This window comes from Fundulus heteroclitus, chromosome 6 (genome assembly GCF_011125445.2).
Source record: "Fundulus heteroclitus isolate FHET01 chromosome 6, MU-UCD_Fhet_4.1, whole genome shotgun sequence".
NCBI lineage: Eukaryota > Metazoa > Chordata > Actinopteri > Cyprinodontiformes > Fundulidae > Fundulus > Fundulus heteroclitus.
Genome location: NC_046366.1, coordinates 16,777,337 through 16,792,596, shown reverse-complemented (window position 1 = coordinate 16,792,596; position 15,260 = coordinate 16,777,337). Strand labels below are relative to the sequence as shown.

Genomic DNA, 15,260 nt, shown 5'->3' with positions numbered 1-15,260 from the left:
TTTTTTCATTGCCTTCAGCTCTTTTTTTTTATTTTCCCAGCAACTCTGTAGTGACTGCAGTTTGTGCAGGATTGTTTTTGTGCTGGAAAATTCATGTCTGCTCCTGCTTCATGCTCTGCATTATCAATGAGTGAAGGTCAATATGATCATGACTCCACGTTAAGATCCCACCATTCGTCCTTCCTTTTCCTCGAAGCTGGACACAGAAAAAGAAATGTGGAAAATGTGCAAATTAAAATGCTCTTTAATAGGGGTGGACGATATCGACTTATCGCCCATGGATTTTATCACGACATATTGTGGTAATGTTGTGATAACAATAAAAGTGATGATAAAATATTCACAGCTTCTTGCAGTTCTTCCAGGTAGTTGTGTGGCTGGGCCTGCATGTCAATTATAGCCCAATAACCGCAAATACTATAGTTAAAAGCATAAAAAATATAACATATATTAAAACAAAATTCTAATTATATTTCATTAAGACTCTAGTTACATAAATAAGTGTGATTTATATCACCAAACTGCACATAGTAACTGCATTTAATTATATTTTTGAATGTATTAATGATCAATAAACCAACAGTGGATGAAAGTAGCAAAAATAACAATGCTGATACTATTGTTAGTTATGGGGGTTTTCAGACACCACCAGTTGGAACGAATTCTTGTCATTATAAGAATAACGATAACGATTTAATGATACAATAAAGACCCAGCCCTACTCATCAATTCCCCCAACAAATTATGAAAGCATGGATGAAACTAAGGCTCAGTCCGAATACCCTTGTTGAGCAAGGGCTCTTTGGCCAAAGTGGAAGTGCGTCAGCGGTCGCCATGACAAGTGCTGTCCAAATAGTGCAATAAGGAAGGAGGTAGGAAACGTAGCCTGTTTGCTTCCTCCAATGGCTAGTTTTGCCTAGGAACCCCGCAACATCCCTTTCCGACGCTAAGAAGCTTTAAGGTATCCCACAATCCTTTGCTCCTTTTTTCCCCACGATAGAGTTCTTAATGTTGACCCCATGAAATGCCGGAGAACAGGACCTATAGGAGCTGTTATTATAGGTATTCGGATGGAGCCTAACATTTTGCCTTTAAAGGTTTTATGTTATATTTTATTTGCTTATTCAATTTGACTCGAATGTTTTTATTGTTTTAATTGTTACTGCTTATAACTTTTTGGTGTCATTTTTTGTTTCATCAAAACAGATCTTGGATCTCACTGTACAAATAAAGGTTAAATAAAAAATAAACTTTTTATGATACAATCCAACAGTTTGAAAATCTATGATGTATCTACAAAGATACAAAGTTTTCAGTCCAGCATGTGTCAACATCGTGAATCTCTACGTCTATTTGATGCCATCCAGAGTCTATAATGTTACGTAGAACACGTCTTAGCTGGTTTGTTGTTTTCAGACGGCCTTTAAATGAAAATATGTGAGCATGAACAAAAATGTACGGACTGAACATGCAGCAGTTTGTGATGTAAGAGACGCTTTCACGCTCTTGATAAATGACGAGGATATCTTTTCATAGGAAGCCATTTTAATTAAGAGACACAATTAATGTTAGTTTGCAATCGTTAACGTCTAACAGGAACACACTTCAGAGTAATCAGTCTTTGTTTAAAGTACAAAAGGCGCAACTCTGTTGGGATATCTCTTACAAAGATTTTCCGGTGAAATTAAGATGTTGGGGGAGGAAAGAAAGGAGTGTAAAACAGTGCGTTTTAACTCCACTGAATGGTTGAGAGGTGTTGATTTCATGTTCAATCAGAAAACATGCCTTGCTCCAGAGCAGGTTAGGTGTGCAGCATCAGTAACCATGGTGATGGACCCGATCAAGAAATTAGCCAACTTTATGATACAAAAACCCCAGACTGACCTGAAGTTATCTCAGAAAGCCTCTCATTCTGTTTCGTAGGCCCCTGATTAGGGATGCCATAAATGTGTGCATCTGGCACACAAAAATAATAAATGTATTATTTTGTGTATAATACATGTGATAATACAGAGTACATAACTAGGAATATGAACTGTAACATTTATAATTATTTTGAAGAAATAAAAAGGAACAAAATGACCAAAAACTTGCTAGAAACCATCTCTGCCTGCTCTGGATGAACATAAATAAGGCTCATGTCATCCCATGTCTGCGTTTCTAAATGGTTTATTTAAATAGAGTTTAACGGCCATTGTCAATGGGACAGAAAAGTATCACCTTACCCACATTTTACTCACACAGTGTGGACTGAGCCATGCGCTCTCATTTTGTATTTACTGGGTTTTTATTACTGTAATTATGTTTATATTGTTCAGCAATCAAAGGGATTTATTATATTGATGAGGAGACGATTAAATCACAAACTGAGTCCCTTAGTGTGTCCTTGTGATGATGCAGAAGGACATGTTAATTATATTTTAAGCTTTCAGCTTTAATGGGATGCAATAAAAATCTGTATATGGACCAAATGTTACTTGTTGACTGAACATTTCCAACAACTCTTGGAAATAAAGTTTTGCCTATAAACCAGAGTCATAATATCTAAAACAGTGAAGGCTGCTTATTTGTCATAGTTTTAGCTGATTTATTAAAAAATGTTGCCCAGAATCCGGACTAAACAACATGACAGAAGCTACTACAGAAACCACTGGTAGAGTAATCGGGTGTAACTCTCTGACTGCAATGTCTGATTTGTAATTTACAGACAGAGAGCTGCTGTATCGATCAAGGGATGGGCATGTTCTCAAGCTTAATGTTGGCACACAGAAAGAGGAGATCATCGTGTCAAACCAGCTATTTGTGAGTACAGCAAACTCAAATTGTTGGGATATGTTGCAAGAGCGTGTTTCCTTTTAAAACTGTGCAGCAATAGTAAAAAGAAAGTGCTTTTCCCCATACAACTTGGACTAACTCTGGTTTGGAGTAAGACCAGATTATTTATACATTTAAACTAGATTTTTGACAGAGGTCGAAGACTTTTTTATATAACATTGGTGTTCATATTATTGAATAAAAAAATATGTACCTGAAGTATCAACGTGTGATCAGACTAGAAATTACATTTTAAATACTGGCGCATCAAATAAACATAAGAAAAAGGTAACAGCGGAGGGTTAGTTTGTGCATTGACAGTCAAGCCACTCACTGAAAACAGTGACGTCAGAGATATCAGAGCTGGAGAGGGAGGATAAATAAACAGAGAGATGAAGAATTAAGTGCAAAATTACACAAGAAGACAGCGGTGCGTATTTTTCCATCTCTGTCAAGTTGTTTCTCGGTGCTTGACTACTGTTGATCCCTCCTTGAGCTCATACTACAGCACTTTGCCAAATTACCCACAACCCCTTAGCATATTTTGACATTTACTCGTGTTACAACAACAAAGTTCAAATACATTCTATCAGAACTCTTTGTAATAGACCAGCACAAAGTAGCAGACAAATGTAATGTTTAGGGAATGTGTTTTTAAAACATTTAGTTTTACAAATAAGATCTGAAAATCTGGGGTTTGCTTTTGTATTTAGTCCACTCTACTCTGATGCCCTAGATAAAATCCAGTGCAGCCAGTTGTGTGCAGATGCCAATTCATTAGTAAAGAAAAGAGTCCTTCTGTAAGTAATTTAGTCTCAGTATTTATCCAAATGAGGTTTGTTGGAGAACATTAGTAAACAAACAGCATTGTGAAGACCAAGGAACACAGCAGACAGGTCACAGATGAAGTTTGAAGCAGAGTTGGGTTATAAAACTACCCGCTAATCTGAACATTTCAACAAACTCTGCTCGGCCCATGACGTGACAATAAAGAGTGTGGCGTAACCGCACACCTTCCAAGACATGGCCGTCCACTTGGCAAGGCAGCATCAAGGCCAAAGGTCACTGTGGAGGAGCTGCATAGATCCACAGCGCAGGTGGAAGAACCTGTTGAGACGGCTGCTGTCAGTCCCACATATAACACAAGTTCATGGAGGAGTTGCAAGAAAAAAAAATCTAATGTTGAAAGTAAGCAAAAAAGTTACGTTTGCAAACGACTAAAAGCCATGCAGACGATACAGCAAAGGTGCTCTGGGTTAAATGAGAAAACAGCTCAGCTGTTTGACCCAACACCTACAAAATGCCAAGTGTGGTAGAAAACCTTTACTGCCCTCCTTCACCCTTCACACTAAATGATGTTGGCAGCATCAGGCTTTTTCCCTGCAGGGACAGGGTAGCCCGTGAGAGACGGAAAGACAAAGGATGGAGCTAAAAATGTGGCAATCCTAAAATAAAATTTGTTAGAGGCCACAAAAGACTTAATATTGGAGTGGAGGTTCACCTTCTAGTGGACTGGCTTAGATCTGTCTGATGTGACTTAGCTGGAGCTATTTTGGACAAAAATGTCAGTCTGCAGATGTGCAAGGCTGGTAGAGACGTGTCCCACAAGACTTGCTTGCTACAACTGCAACAAATGGAGATTGTACAAAGTATCGACTCACATGCAGCTGACACCATGCATCATTTCCATTCACACTTTTTCGTGTGGGTCTATAACGTAAAATCCCATTAAAATGCATTAATGTTTGTGGTTGCTACGTGACTAAGCGTGAAATAATTCAGGGGGGTATGAACACTTTTGCAGCTAATAATCTCTTAGCATTCAGGTTTCCCGTCCTGTCCAGACGTTCAATCTAGTGAAGGAGGCCATCAAATATCTGGGCACGTAATCCTCATGTTTGAAATGAGCTCCAAAGCCAGCCTCAGTTAAAGGATTGTCTAGGAAATCCTGCGAAGTGCACTCATGCAGAGAAGGCAGCTCTGCCAGTTCTGGATAAATAAAGATAATCGGTTTCCTGAAATATGCAACAAATAACATGCATAAACAAAGTTCTTCAAATCACACTCAAGAAAAATCCTAGTTTTATCATGACAGCAGTTCTGAAAGTAAGATTGCCGTGAGAAAGCCCAGTGTACCCCATAGCGTTAGTTGCATTATTGATGTTTTATTTTTCTAAATCTTTTTCAGGACAGATCAAAAGCTGCCAAATATCAGGTGTCTCCAGACATGAAGCACGTGCTGTTTGCCTTTGATGTAAAGCCGGTAAAAACAACAGTGATAATTATTATAATAATAACAACAAGCAAATATCAGTGATGCATTTTGAGGTTTTGCCTGTCTCGAACTGATTCTCTTTGTTTCGACAGATCTACCAATACTCTTATTTGGCCAAGTACATCATTTACAGCCTCGTGACACAGTAAGAGCCACCTTCGCTGTCTTTTCTCTCCCTTTTCTTTCCCTCCCAGATCTCTGCGCTCAGTCTGACCATCTGTCGTCAGTCCACTGACGTCAGCCACACTTACCTGCTCCCATTGCTACCATGGCTTGCAGTTCAGCACTGTGTGGTGCACTGCATGGCTCCTCGCCCGCTTTTAACCCCAAATCCATCTGTGTCAGACTGATCAGTCTGCTTGTGTTTAGACACATTTGATGGACTGATCAGGACTAGAAGAATGGGACTAACACAAATAATGTGCGTTGTGGATGTGATAAGTGTACTTGACAGGTTCTGTAAACCGTCCTGTCCGCAGGGAGACTTGGCCTTTAAATCCCCCTGAGGTGCACGACGCCGCCCTGCAGTATGCCGGATGGGGACCCCAGGGCCAGCAGCTGGTAAGATCGCCCTCCCTTCATGATTAGATGGAGATACATCAGAATAAGAAACAGTGGGGATTTGTGATGTGTCACAGTTGAGCTGACAAACCTTGCCTTTAACACCTACCTGATGTGTTTTATGACAAAAGCATTATGCGCTATAAAAGAGGAAACTGTTCGTTTTGACCTCCATCAGTGTCAGCTGGTTTTATTTTTACACAGCTGGTCTGAGCCACAGAGGCAGATGGCATCTCTGTGGCTCAGACCGTCTGACTCAAACAGAGGGCACGAGTCTTTTTGGTTGAACTGCTGCGTGTTTGTCTGCAAGGATCTGCAATGCACTGCATGAGTATTCATGTCCATTGACAATTGCCGTTACCAGACAACCACGAACTGCCATGTGTTTTAAACAGGTTTTATTTCATAGAGCAACACTGCATGGGTGTAATTGAAACTAAAGAGGAAAGGCTATAATACTATAACAATAGGGTTTTTCAAAAAAGTAAAAAGAAAAAAAATGTGACTTGCATTTTTATTCAGCACCCGCAAGTCAACAACCTGGTGTTGAAACATCTTTCAGCCCCAAGTCCATATCTAGAACAGGGTGTCCGACTCCCGCCCTGGAGGGCCGGTGTCCTACAACATTTAGATATGTCCAAAGTCCAACAGACCTGAATGTCATAATTAGGCCACTTAGGTCTCAGCCGAAGCTGTGTGCATGAGAAGGTAATTTCATTATTTGATTCAGGTGTTTTAGGACACAGGTCTGCAGGGACCAGAGTCTGACACCCCTGATCCAGAAACTCATCCTTTTGCCCATCATTCTTTGCAAAATTTTTCAAGCTGTCAAATTAGATATAGAGCATTTGTCAACATCAATTTACAAGCCCTGCCACAGAATCTTCAGTGGATCTGATCCATAGCATAATGTAGCTCTGGCTTTAGATTTAAGGTTGCTGTTGTAACGTTTGTACTTCAGGGTACAACACATTGACGAGAGCTTGTTTCTTAAGCTCATAACCGTTATTGCTGTTTGGCATTTGCATATTATATATATATATATATATATATATATATATATATATATATATATATATATATATATATATATATATATATATATAATGTTTATGGTCTCACAGCTCAACTTTAAAATAAAATGCATCTGTGTTCTGGTGAGCCTACACCCCCTGTAAGTCCTCTGCTCTTTGCTCCTTCCATCTTCGCATCAATTCTTAATCAGCTTCGCTGTCCCTGTTGAAGGAAAGTTACTCCCACAGAATGATGCTGCCACCACCATGTTTCACTCTATCACTATGGTGAGGATAGTAATTATTTACACAAAATCTCCTTCATCTTAAATTAAATTTATATTAAACTCCTTTCTCTCATTGTTTACCAATTATACTTTTTTGTAAAAAATAAATAAAAAAAATAGCAGCTGCAGCCATTTGTTAGCATTCAGTGCTGCTTTAGGTCTCTTTATCTTTTTTTTATTATTAATTAGTTAACCTGCAACAATGCAACATGTTCCAAAACATCATGGCTCACAGTGCCTCTTTCAATTCCCCCTCAAACATCAATGTTGCATGAGCTAGGAACAAAAAGTGTATTCATCTGTGGGATTTTCAGGATTTCGAAGCTTAATATATTCCAAGAAGAAAGAGAATGGTTTTAAGCGAGGAAGGAACCCTTAGTACTGCAGCATATCCTGTTTAAATTGACAACATTTGGAAAGATGCTGTGGAAATGTAGCACGATAGAAATGGTACATTGCAATTGGTGATGTCCTACAAATAAGGGACTTTAATATAAAGTGCTCACCTGTCATTTTGAGCAGCTTCGGGTTCAGTGCTTATACAGTGAGACGCTGAACTGAACCTTATTGGCCCGCTTGCTTTCTGATTTTTAAAAAAAAAATAAGTTGCACAAACTGCAAAGACTAATAAAACTCCTTGTGAATCACAGCTAACTAAATCTACCCACCATACCAACTTTATTTATAAAGTGGTTTTAAACAACCAGAGCAACCAAAGCAAAGTGCTGCACATAAAGGCTAACTATAAGCACACATTACAAGAAAAAAATCCATAAATATAACAAAAAATAACCAACAATAAAAAGAAACAAGGTCAGAGAAACAAAGTCTCTCTGATGTTGAAAGCAAAAGAATATAAATGGGTTTTTAGGAACAGTATTATATGTAGGCAGTGAGGAGCCTCTTTAATGGTCAGGGGGAGGTTATTCCACTGCTGAGGAGCAGCAATAGAGAAGGCTCTCATCCCTCTGAGCTTCCTCCTGGTCCTTGGTACCTGCAGGAGCGGCTGACCCGGGGGGCCGAGAATGGAAGGAGGGATGATTGAAGCTCAGGGGAAAGGCCCTTCAAGCATTTCAAGATGAAATCGATAAAATTAACTCCAAGATGCACAAGCAGCCAGTGGAGCGAGGCCAGATCGGAGGATGTTTTGTAGTCTGTTGTTTTTGTTTTTTTTGAGTACCAGTTAAAGGTTTTGCAGCACATAGTGAAGAAAAATACATCTACCTACCTACCAACCCCTCCACCCAGGTGACAGAAATGACAGGAGCTAATCAGAGGGAATGAGCTGCAGCAGAGGCAGAAATAGTAGAACAGAAAGAAACTCGGGGATGTATCTGACAGAAATAATCTAAAATTACAAAGAACAGTTACTGTAATACAATGCCAAACTAACAAGAACAAACTCAAAAGAGAACCGAATAAGGAAAGACGGGACATGTAGATCATCAAAATGAAAATACAGAATTCAATTCAATTCAATTCAATTTTATGTATATAGCGCCAATTCATGAAACATGTCATCTCGAGGCACTTTACAAAGTCAAAATCAGTCAGATTATACAGATTGGTAAAAAATGTCCTATATAAGGGAACCAGTTGATTGCATCAAAGTCCCGACAAGCAGCATTCACTCCTGAAGAAGCGTAGAGCTACAAGGAGAGTCGTCTGCATTGTCCATGGCTTTGCAGCAATCCCTCATACTGAGCAAGCATGAAGCGACAGTGGAAAGAAAAACTCCCATTTAGCGGGAAGGAAAAACCTCCAGCAGAACTGGGCTCAAGAACCCCAAAAACAAAACACAACACCAGTGGTTCGTGACAGAAACGAGCATCAGTGGAGGTCAGCTACAAGTTATTGATCAAATCTGCAATTCTTTAGATTTTGAAAGCTAAAAATTCACGTGAGCAGTGAAACCAATTGCTAAAATTGAAAAATAAAATAAAATAATAAAGCTCCCTTCCTTAAATTTTAGGGTCACATTGGGGTCAGAAGAAAATCCCTCTGGTCTTAACCAGGTTTTCAATTTAGAAAAATACTGAACAAGTGTGGGTTGTTTGTAAAGCTAGTGGAGAGCATCTTATCTATAAAGGGAATACATCAGCACATCAGGTATGCAGAGCTGCATCTGAATGCATCAATAAACGTCCAGGACAAGGTCCTGTGGAACAATGAGACCAAAGAGACCAAAACAGGACAAAGTAAATCAGTAGGAACACCTGAGCTGTCAAACATGGCGGTGGAGGGATGATGATTTGGGCTTGTGAAGCAGCCGCTGGATCGGGGCGCCTTGCAGTAACTCAACAATGAACTCATCCATATTTCAAAATATTTTTGAGTCCAATTTAAGGGTTGCCAGTCTGACAGCTGTAGAACTGGCTCGTGTAACAGAACAATGATGCCCACACAGCATCAAATCTTCTACAACACAATAGCTGAAATAAAAAAAAAACACCTTGTGGCAATGGACCAGCCACAAGGTGCAGTTATACCGAAGCAGCAGTCCTGTTTTTTCTTTCTTTTTGTGCTGCCCACTGCAGAAGCACAACAATTACTGTAGTTCTCATTTTAAACCTTCAACCTTACAGAGATAGGGAGGTGCACGAAAGCCCAAAACGGTAGAACCTGTCACCACCCGAGAGGAGCTGCGCCGTCGGTTTTGGCAAGGCGACACCATTCCTGTAGCAATGAATGAACCCAGGCAACGTTGTGATGAAAGGAGGGTCAAAATTCACAGGCAACAATCTAAGAGGCTTATAAATCATACAGAAAACAAATAGTCTAGCCAAACGTGGCTCTACAAGCTACTGAGTCATGCGGTGCACTTGTTTTTTGACTTGAGCTATTCCATTTTGGCTTCATATTGTATTAATAAAAGGGAAGAATATATTATGTCTTGCACACTTGAGCTTAGATAAAAACAATTTTTGAGTTGCACTTCAGTAAAAAAAACTATTTTTTTCTTTAAAAAAAACTCTATATTCAAAAGCAATACTATGAAGGCCTTTTTGTTATTTCTCAGTCATAAGTTTTTAAAAAGAGTCCACACCCTCCCTACCATGACTGCATGTTTGGTCCATCCATCCAGTCCCTGTGTGCAAATAAACCTGTGCAGGCTTGGCAGTCGTTCTCAGGCCTTCGCAGAGCACACACTCAGATCGCTGCGCCAGTTTTGCTCATCCATTCAACATTAATGTTTTTGCACTAAGAGAGGTAGCAGGAGTACCTGGAGAGAACCCACATGTGCACAGGGAGACATACAAACCCCATGCAGGATGGTCCTTGTCCAGAAGATGTAACCCTGGGCACATGATTGCCATGATTATCCCACCATGCTTTATGGGAAAAAAACATAATAAATATTATTATATTATTATATTGTTATGAAAACAAAAGATATTTATATCTTTAATTTATCAAAAATGTAGACCAGATGACCTTTGTGGCTTCTAATGACAATTGGCAAAACATAGTTTGGAGCATAATTAAACTTCTTTTCATCCATTTAAATATTTATAATGCAATTGGACTGTTTGCTTAATTATATGGATTACTTATCTACACATGTATTTAAAGCTTGTTTATTATTATTGTGTTGTTGTTAGGTAATTCCTCAATCCATTTGGGTCTCTGGAGTGAAACCCTTCTTCTGTGACTTTTGTCTCTGTGCCACTTTTAAAGCTTCACAACATCCATTTGCGAATCTATTGGGAAAAGAATCCAAAAGAAAAAGTCAAGTGATCTTTTTTTTTGTATTTATAACAAGGCCTCTGTGGTCCACTTTGAGTCTGTTCTTACATTCAGTACATCATGTTCAGCTCTGCATCAGTCCTGTAATAATGTGCATTCAGAAAAAGAAGGAGAAAAAAAAAACGCTCGCTGTTTCATCTTACTTGAGATGCATTTGAGTCCAAACAACAACCGGAGAAAAAAAAACAGCAAGAGAAAAATTGGATGCTGTCATTTTTGGGGAAAGAGAAATCTTTTTTCCCCCTTAATAAGATTCAAAAAAGCAATAAATTCAAGCACCTACAATCTTTTTAATGATCCTTGTATCCTGGATTGCTTTTTCTACTCTTGTCGTCTTTAAATGAGTTTTGTTTTTATTTTAGTTTTTACTCTATCACTCTCCGGTCTTTCCTCAGCTCCGCTTTAAAGCTTTCTCTTCTATCATAATTGCTCTTATTGGATAACGGCTTAGATTAGAGATGCATTTCCGTGAGAAAACATTAACATTTGGAGTGTGTGATGAGACCCTGTCTGCTGGGGAAGACAGTAGATTCATTTACATATGGTAATGGTACACCTGATTGTTTCTTTCACAGAGCCGTAGCTGCAGCTCTGCTCTTGATTTAATGAGCCTCGGAGGCTGTTGCAGGAAAAACAGAGATGAGCTCTCGTCTTTTGTCTCCTTCTGACCCGCACATGTCGGACATGTTTTCTTTTTTCACCCATCACAGTTTGGAAATGTAATGATTTCCCATTAAGTTTATCAGAACTGGAGCAATTCATCATCGAGCCTTACATCAGCACATAAAACTGAGGTGTGTGTGTGAATGTGTGCGTGCGGCGGTGTGCAGTGAAGCGCCGTACGTACAGGGAGATGAATCCTGCAGCGCTCTCCTCATTAAACTACTAGCTATTACTCTACCATGACACGGCAATCAGCAACGCTGGGTCAACGCACACGCGCCTAAAAAAAGAGGTCATCCTGACACAGCTATGTAGATTTTACCGAGAGAGAAAAAAATAATAATCAAAGGGAATCTTGTGAGGATTGCACATTTCACACCTGAAATCCCAGACGCACAAACATCAGTCAGAAATGCTGCTATTTGAGCTCCACAGGTATCTCTGATCTGTTGCTACTTTTATCTCTGTGCCCTTATGATTTGAGTCTCTTCAAGCCTTTTTTTGTCTCATCCTTGTGTCTCTCTTGTTCATTTAAAGGCTTAAAAGTCTCAGAAGACGTGAATGCAGACCAAAGGAATAACATTTGTTTCCCAATTTAGTGTAATTTCAGATTTTGGGGGTCTCTCAACCCTTAGGAGAGCTCCTAATTCTCTTTTAATCATTTGGTTTTAGTTTAGCAAAAAGTCAAAGTTGTGAGCTTTGAGGTTGTTTTAGAACATCAGTCCAGTCCTGGAGTTGTTTTGCAACTCAAGCTTCTCTCTTTTTACCAAGTTCTGTATTGATTAGAGAAGCAACGATCAGTGGGTTTTACTATATATAAAAAGGGTTTTACTTTATTAAAATGATTATAGAGTTAAAAAATTAGGCATCTTCTTAGTATTTATCATCTTTAGCATTAAAAACCAGCCGCCTGTATGCATATATTCAATGAGATTGTAGATCCTTTACTCTGAGATGTCCAAAATCTGCCAGCACATCCAAATCCACAATGTTCCTTGAAACATGCAGATTCCTCAAATAAATTAAACAGAACAACTTTCCTGTACCCCATTCAGCCATCCTGTTATCTACTGAAAGTTTTGCTTCTCACGGTTGTTATGAACTGAAGCCAGGTCTTGACTCTTCTTGGAACATGCTGTTTCCTTTTTTAAAAGCTTCCGACTTATTTTCAAAATCAAATTCTCACTGGTGCTAAAAACAGCTAACCTTCAGTGTTCTTCCCTCCGAAGCAGTAATGTTGTTACTGTTGTTATGACTGTGTCCTGTTAACAGGATATGATGAAAAAGGAAAAAGAAAAAAGCTAATAATGCTTATTCTGTTCAACAGTGGGTTTATCTGTGTCCCAAAAATTTAGTTTTTTTCCTCCAGGCAATCATTCAGTATTATCAACTCAGGCTGGATTTTTTTATGTCTTGTTCTTGATAATGCATTAGCAGCTTAGATTTAAGTGCACAGGTTCAGTAAATGACCCATCCCTTCCTACAAGGTTTACCTGTTTTCACTAAGCTGGCACTACTATAGAAAAGGCTAAATTAGATTGACTGATGGATAATATGCTCATCTTCCAGCAGTGTGCCTTTATTTCTTTAAACAGCCTGACTGTTTGATTGGTCATCAGAGATAATCCATTTACTTTCAGCATAAGCTCTCTGTAAACACAGTTCATCCTTGATTAGCAACAGAAAGTCTGTGCTACGTTTCTAAGTTTTGAAAATCTTTCTAGGCATGAAGGAGGTCTAGAGAGAGATTGCATTTCTATTTGGACCAGGATTAACTCCACATTGTGATGAAGAGCCAGTCAAGTGTTTGCACAGTTTCAATTTAAGCTCATGAAAAACGCTGTGAAGTAAAGGTTTAGATGTTTTTCTGGCGCAGTGGTCTGCAACATGTGGCCTTCTACTCTAGCTCTTTGTTATATTGATCAAAATAAGAGGGTCTCTGCTGTTACTATTATTTAAATGGAAACAAGAAAGGCTAGCTTTATTATCTGATTTGATGTATTTATGGGGTCTCCATGAAATAATGAGAATACAGGAAGAGATGAATGCTGGGCTGCCTGCGATTGCCCTGAGGGTATGAAGACAACATTATCAGATATGCAAACCACGACAAATACATGGGGCGCACAGCGTCGCAACATTTCTGTCAGCAACACAGGCAAAATATGAATTTTTAGCACTGCCAAACAAATTGGTCTCTATTCTGCTTTCTAATGTTTTTATTGAGCCTTTTGATCTGCAGTATAGTCTGTCATCAAAATCCATCAGACTTTTTCTGTTTGCCAGCATTTGATTTGAATTGCAGATAAAAGAAAAGTGCAGTTTTGCACATCTACAGAAATCAAATCAAATCATCAAATAATTATTGCAATAAGTAATTGTTAGATAATAGCGACAGGAAATAAAGATGTGTTTCAATTAATGCATAAAAAATGGTAAAAGACAAAGAAATACGGTAAATCTCACAATAAAAAAAGGGTCCTTTGTTGCTCTGTCCCTCATCCCTTTTGTTGTTTTCAACAATTATGACTCGTACAGGGCTGTGTGAATCATTTCAACACGCAGTTTCAAAGGGGAAAGAAGGATTTGTGGCTCTTCACATTATATGGAGAGGGAGGGAGGGCAAAAATGGCTCATGGCTATCTGTTTCAGTCCTTTTGTCAACAACATCACACTGATTTACATCAGCCCACTGGTACTGACACTGACATTATTGTCACCGTTTTGTCTTTCTCTGTGCAGATCTTCATTTTTGAAAACAACATCTACTACAGGGCGACAATGGAGAGCCGATCGATCCGCCTTGTTTCAATCGGTAAAGAGGGGGTCATCTTTAATGGCCTGGCTGACTGGCTGTATGAAGGTAAGACTTCAGTCTGCCAAAGGTTTGGAAACATCAGTGATATGCACATAGAAAATATCTCGGAAACAATTATTATTTTTTATTTTTTTATATTCTTTGTATTCTGAACACTCATTGGCCCCAGTGGTAAAGATGTAACTTTTCAAGCCCCTCCTGAAAATGGGAACAGTAAGAAAACATGCCATTTAATTTTGGGTAAAATAGGCTATATATATATATATATATATATATATATATATATATATATATATATATATATATATATATATATATATATATATATATATATATATATATATATATATTAATGATTGTTTCCCTTATCTACTGTAAGACTTTTAAATACGTGTTGGCTCACAGTTTAGTTATGTTTTGGTCATTTAAAACTACTTTGCGCTAACAAATGCAATGCCCTGCTAAAGTTATTGAGGTTCTTGAACATTTTCTCTTTTTTTTTTTCAGAAAATATTACCAGAAATTTAATTTATGTTCGTGGGAGTGAGATAATGCAATTAATTCCATTAATGTACCCCGCTACATAATTACACAAATAAAGGTATTCAGTAAATCAACCCTACAAGAATACAATGTGAATAAACACCAAAACCAGTATTTTAATATGAAGTGAAAAAGAACAATAATAAAGATGAAATAGTTTACTAATAAAAATCTGAAAAGTGTGGTGTACCTTTGTTTTCAGCTTACTCTGATGCACCTAAATGACATCCAGCGACTTTAGAAGTCACCTAAGATGTAAATTAGGCTATTTGTACATTCATCTAAGCACAAATACAGATTTCAGACTTTTTTTTCGAGCAAGTCCATGTTGTACGAGACATTTAACTTATTAAATATTTCTGCCAAAAGACGAAATGTCCTCTCACACTAGTTTTCTCTCCTTTAAAAAATGTTTGGTCTTGTTCCTGTTTTTATAATTTATACGGAAGCCAGTCTGCTGTCAACATATTGTTTCCTTCTTTTCAGCTCAAACTAATTAGGAAAACTTTGCTTTTGGAGCTGCTTCCATACAAATCCTC

General features: G+C 38.3%; 1 protein-coding gene across 1 annotated transcript in view; it reads left to right on the top strand.

The window, feature by feature from the left end:
- dpp6b (dipeptidyl-peptidase 6b) overlaps positions 1–15,260 on the top strand; it is a 105,709-nt gene that overhangs the window by 70,265 nt on the left and 20,184 nt on the right. Inside the window, exons 4-8 of the mRNA XM_036138198.1 lie at positions 2,708–2,802; positions 5,003–5,077; positions 5,182–5,234; positions 5,569–5,650; positions 14,103–14,223. Of these exons, the coding sequence (XP_035994091.1) occupies positions 2,708–2,802; positions 5,003–5,077; positions 5,182–5,234; positions 5,569–5,650; positions 14,103–14,223 (426 nt within the window). The remainder of the gene's footprint in view (positions 1–2,707; positions 2,803–5,002; positions 5,078–5,181; positions 5,235–5,568; positions 5,651–14,102; positions 14,224–15,260) is intronic.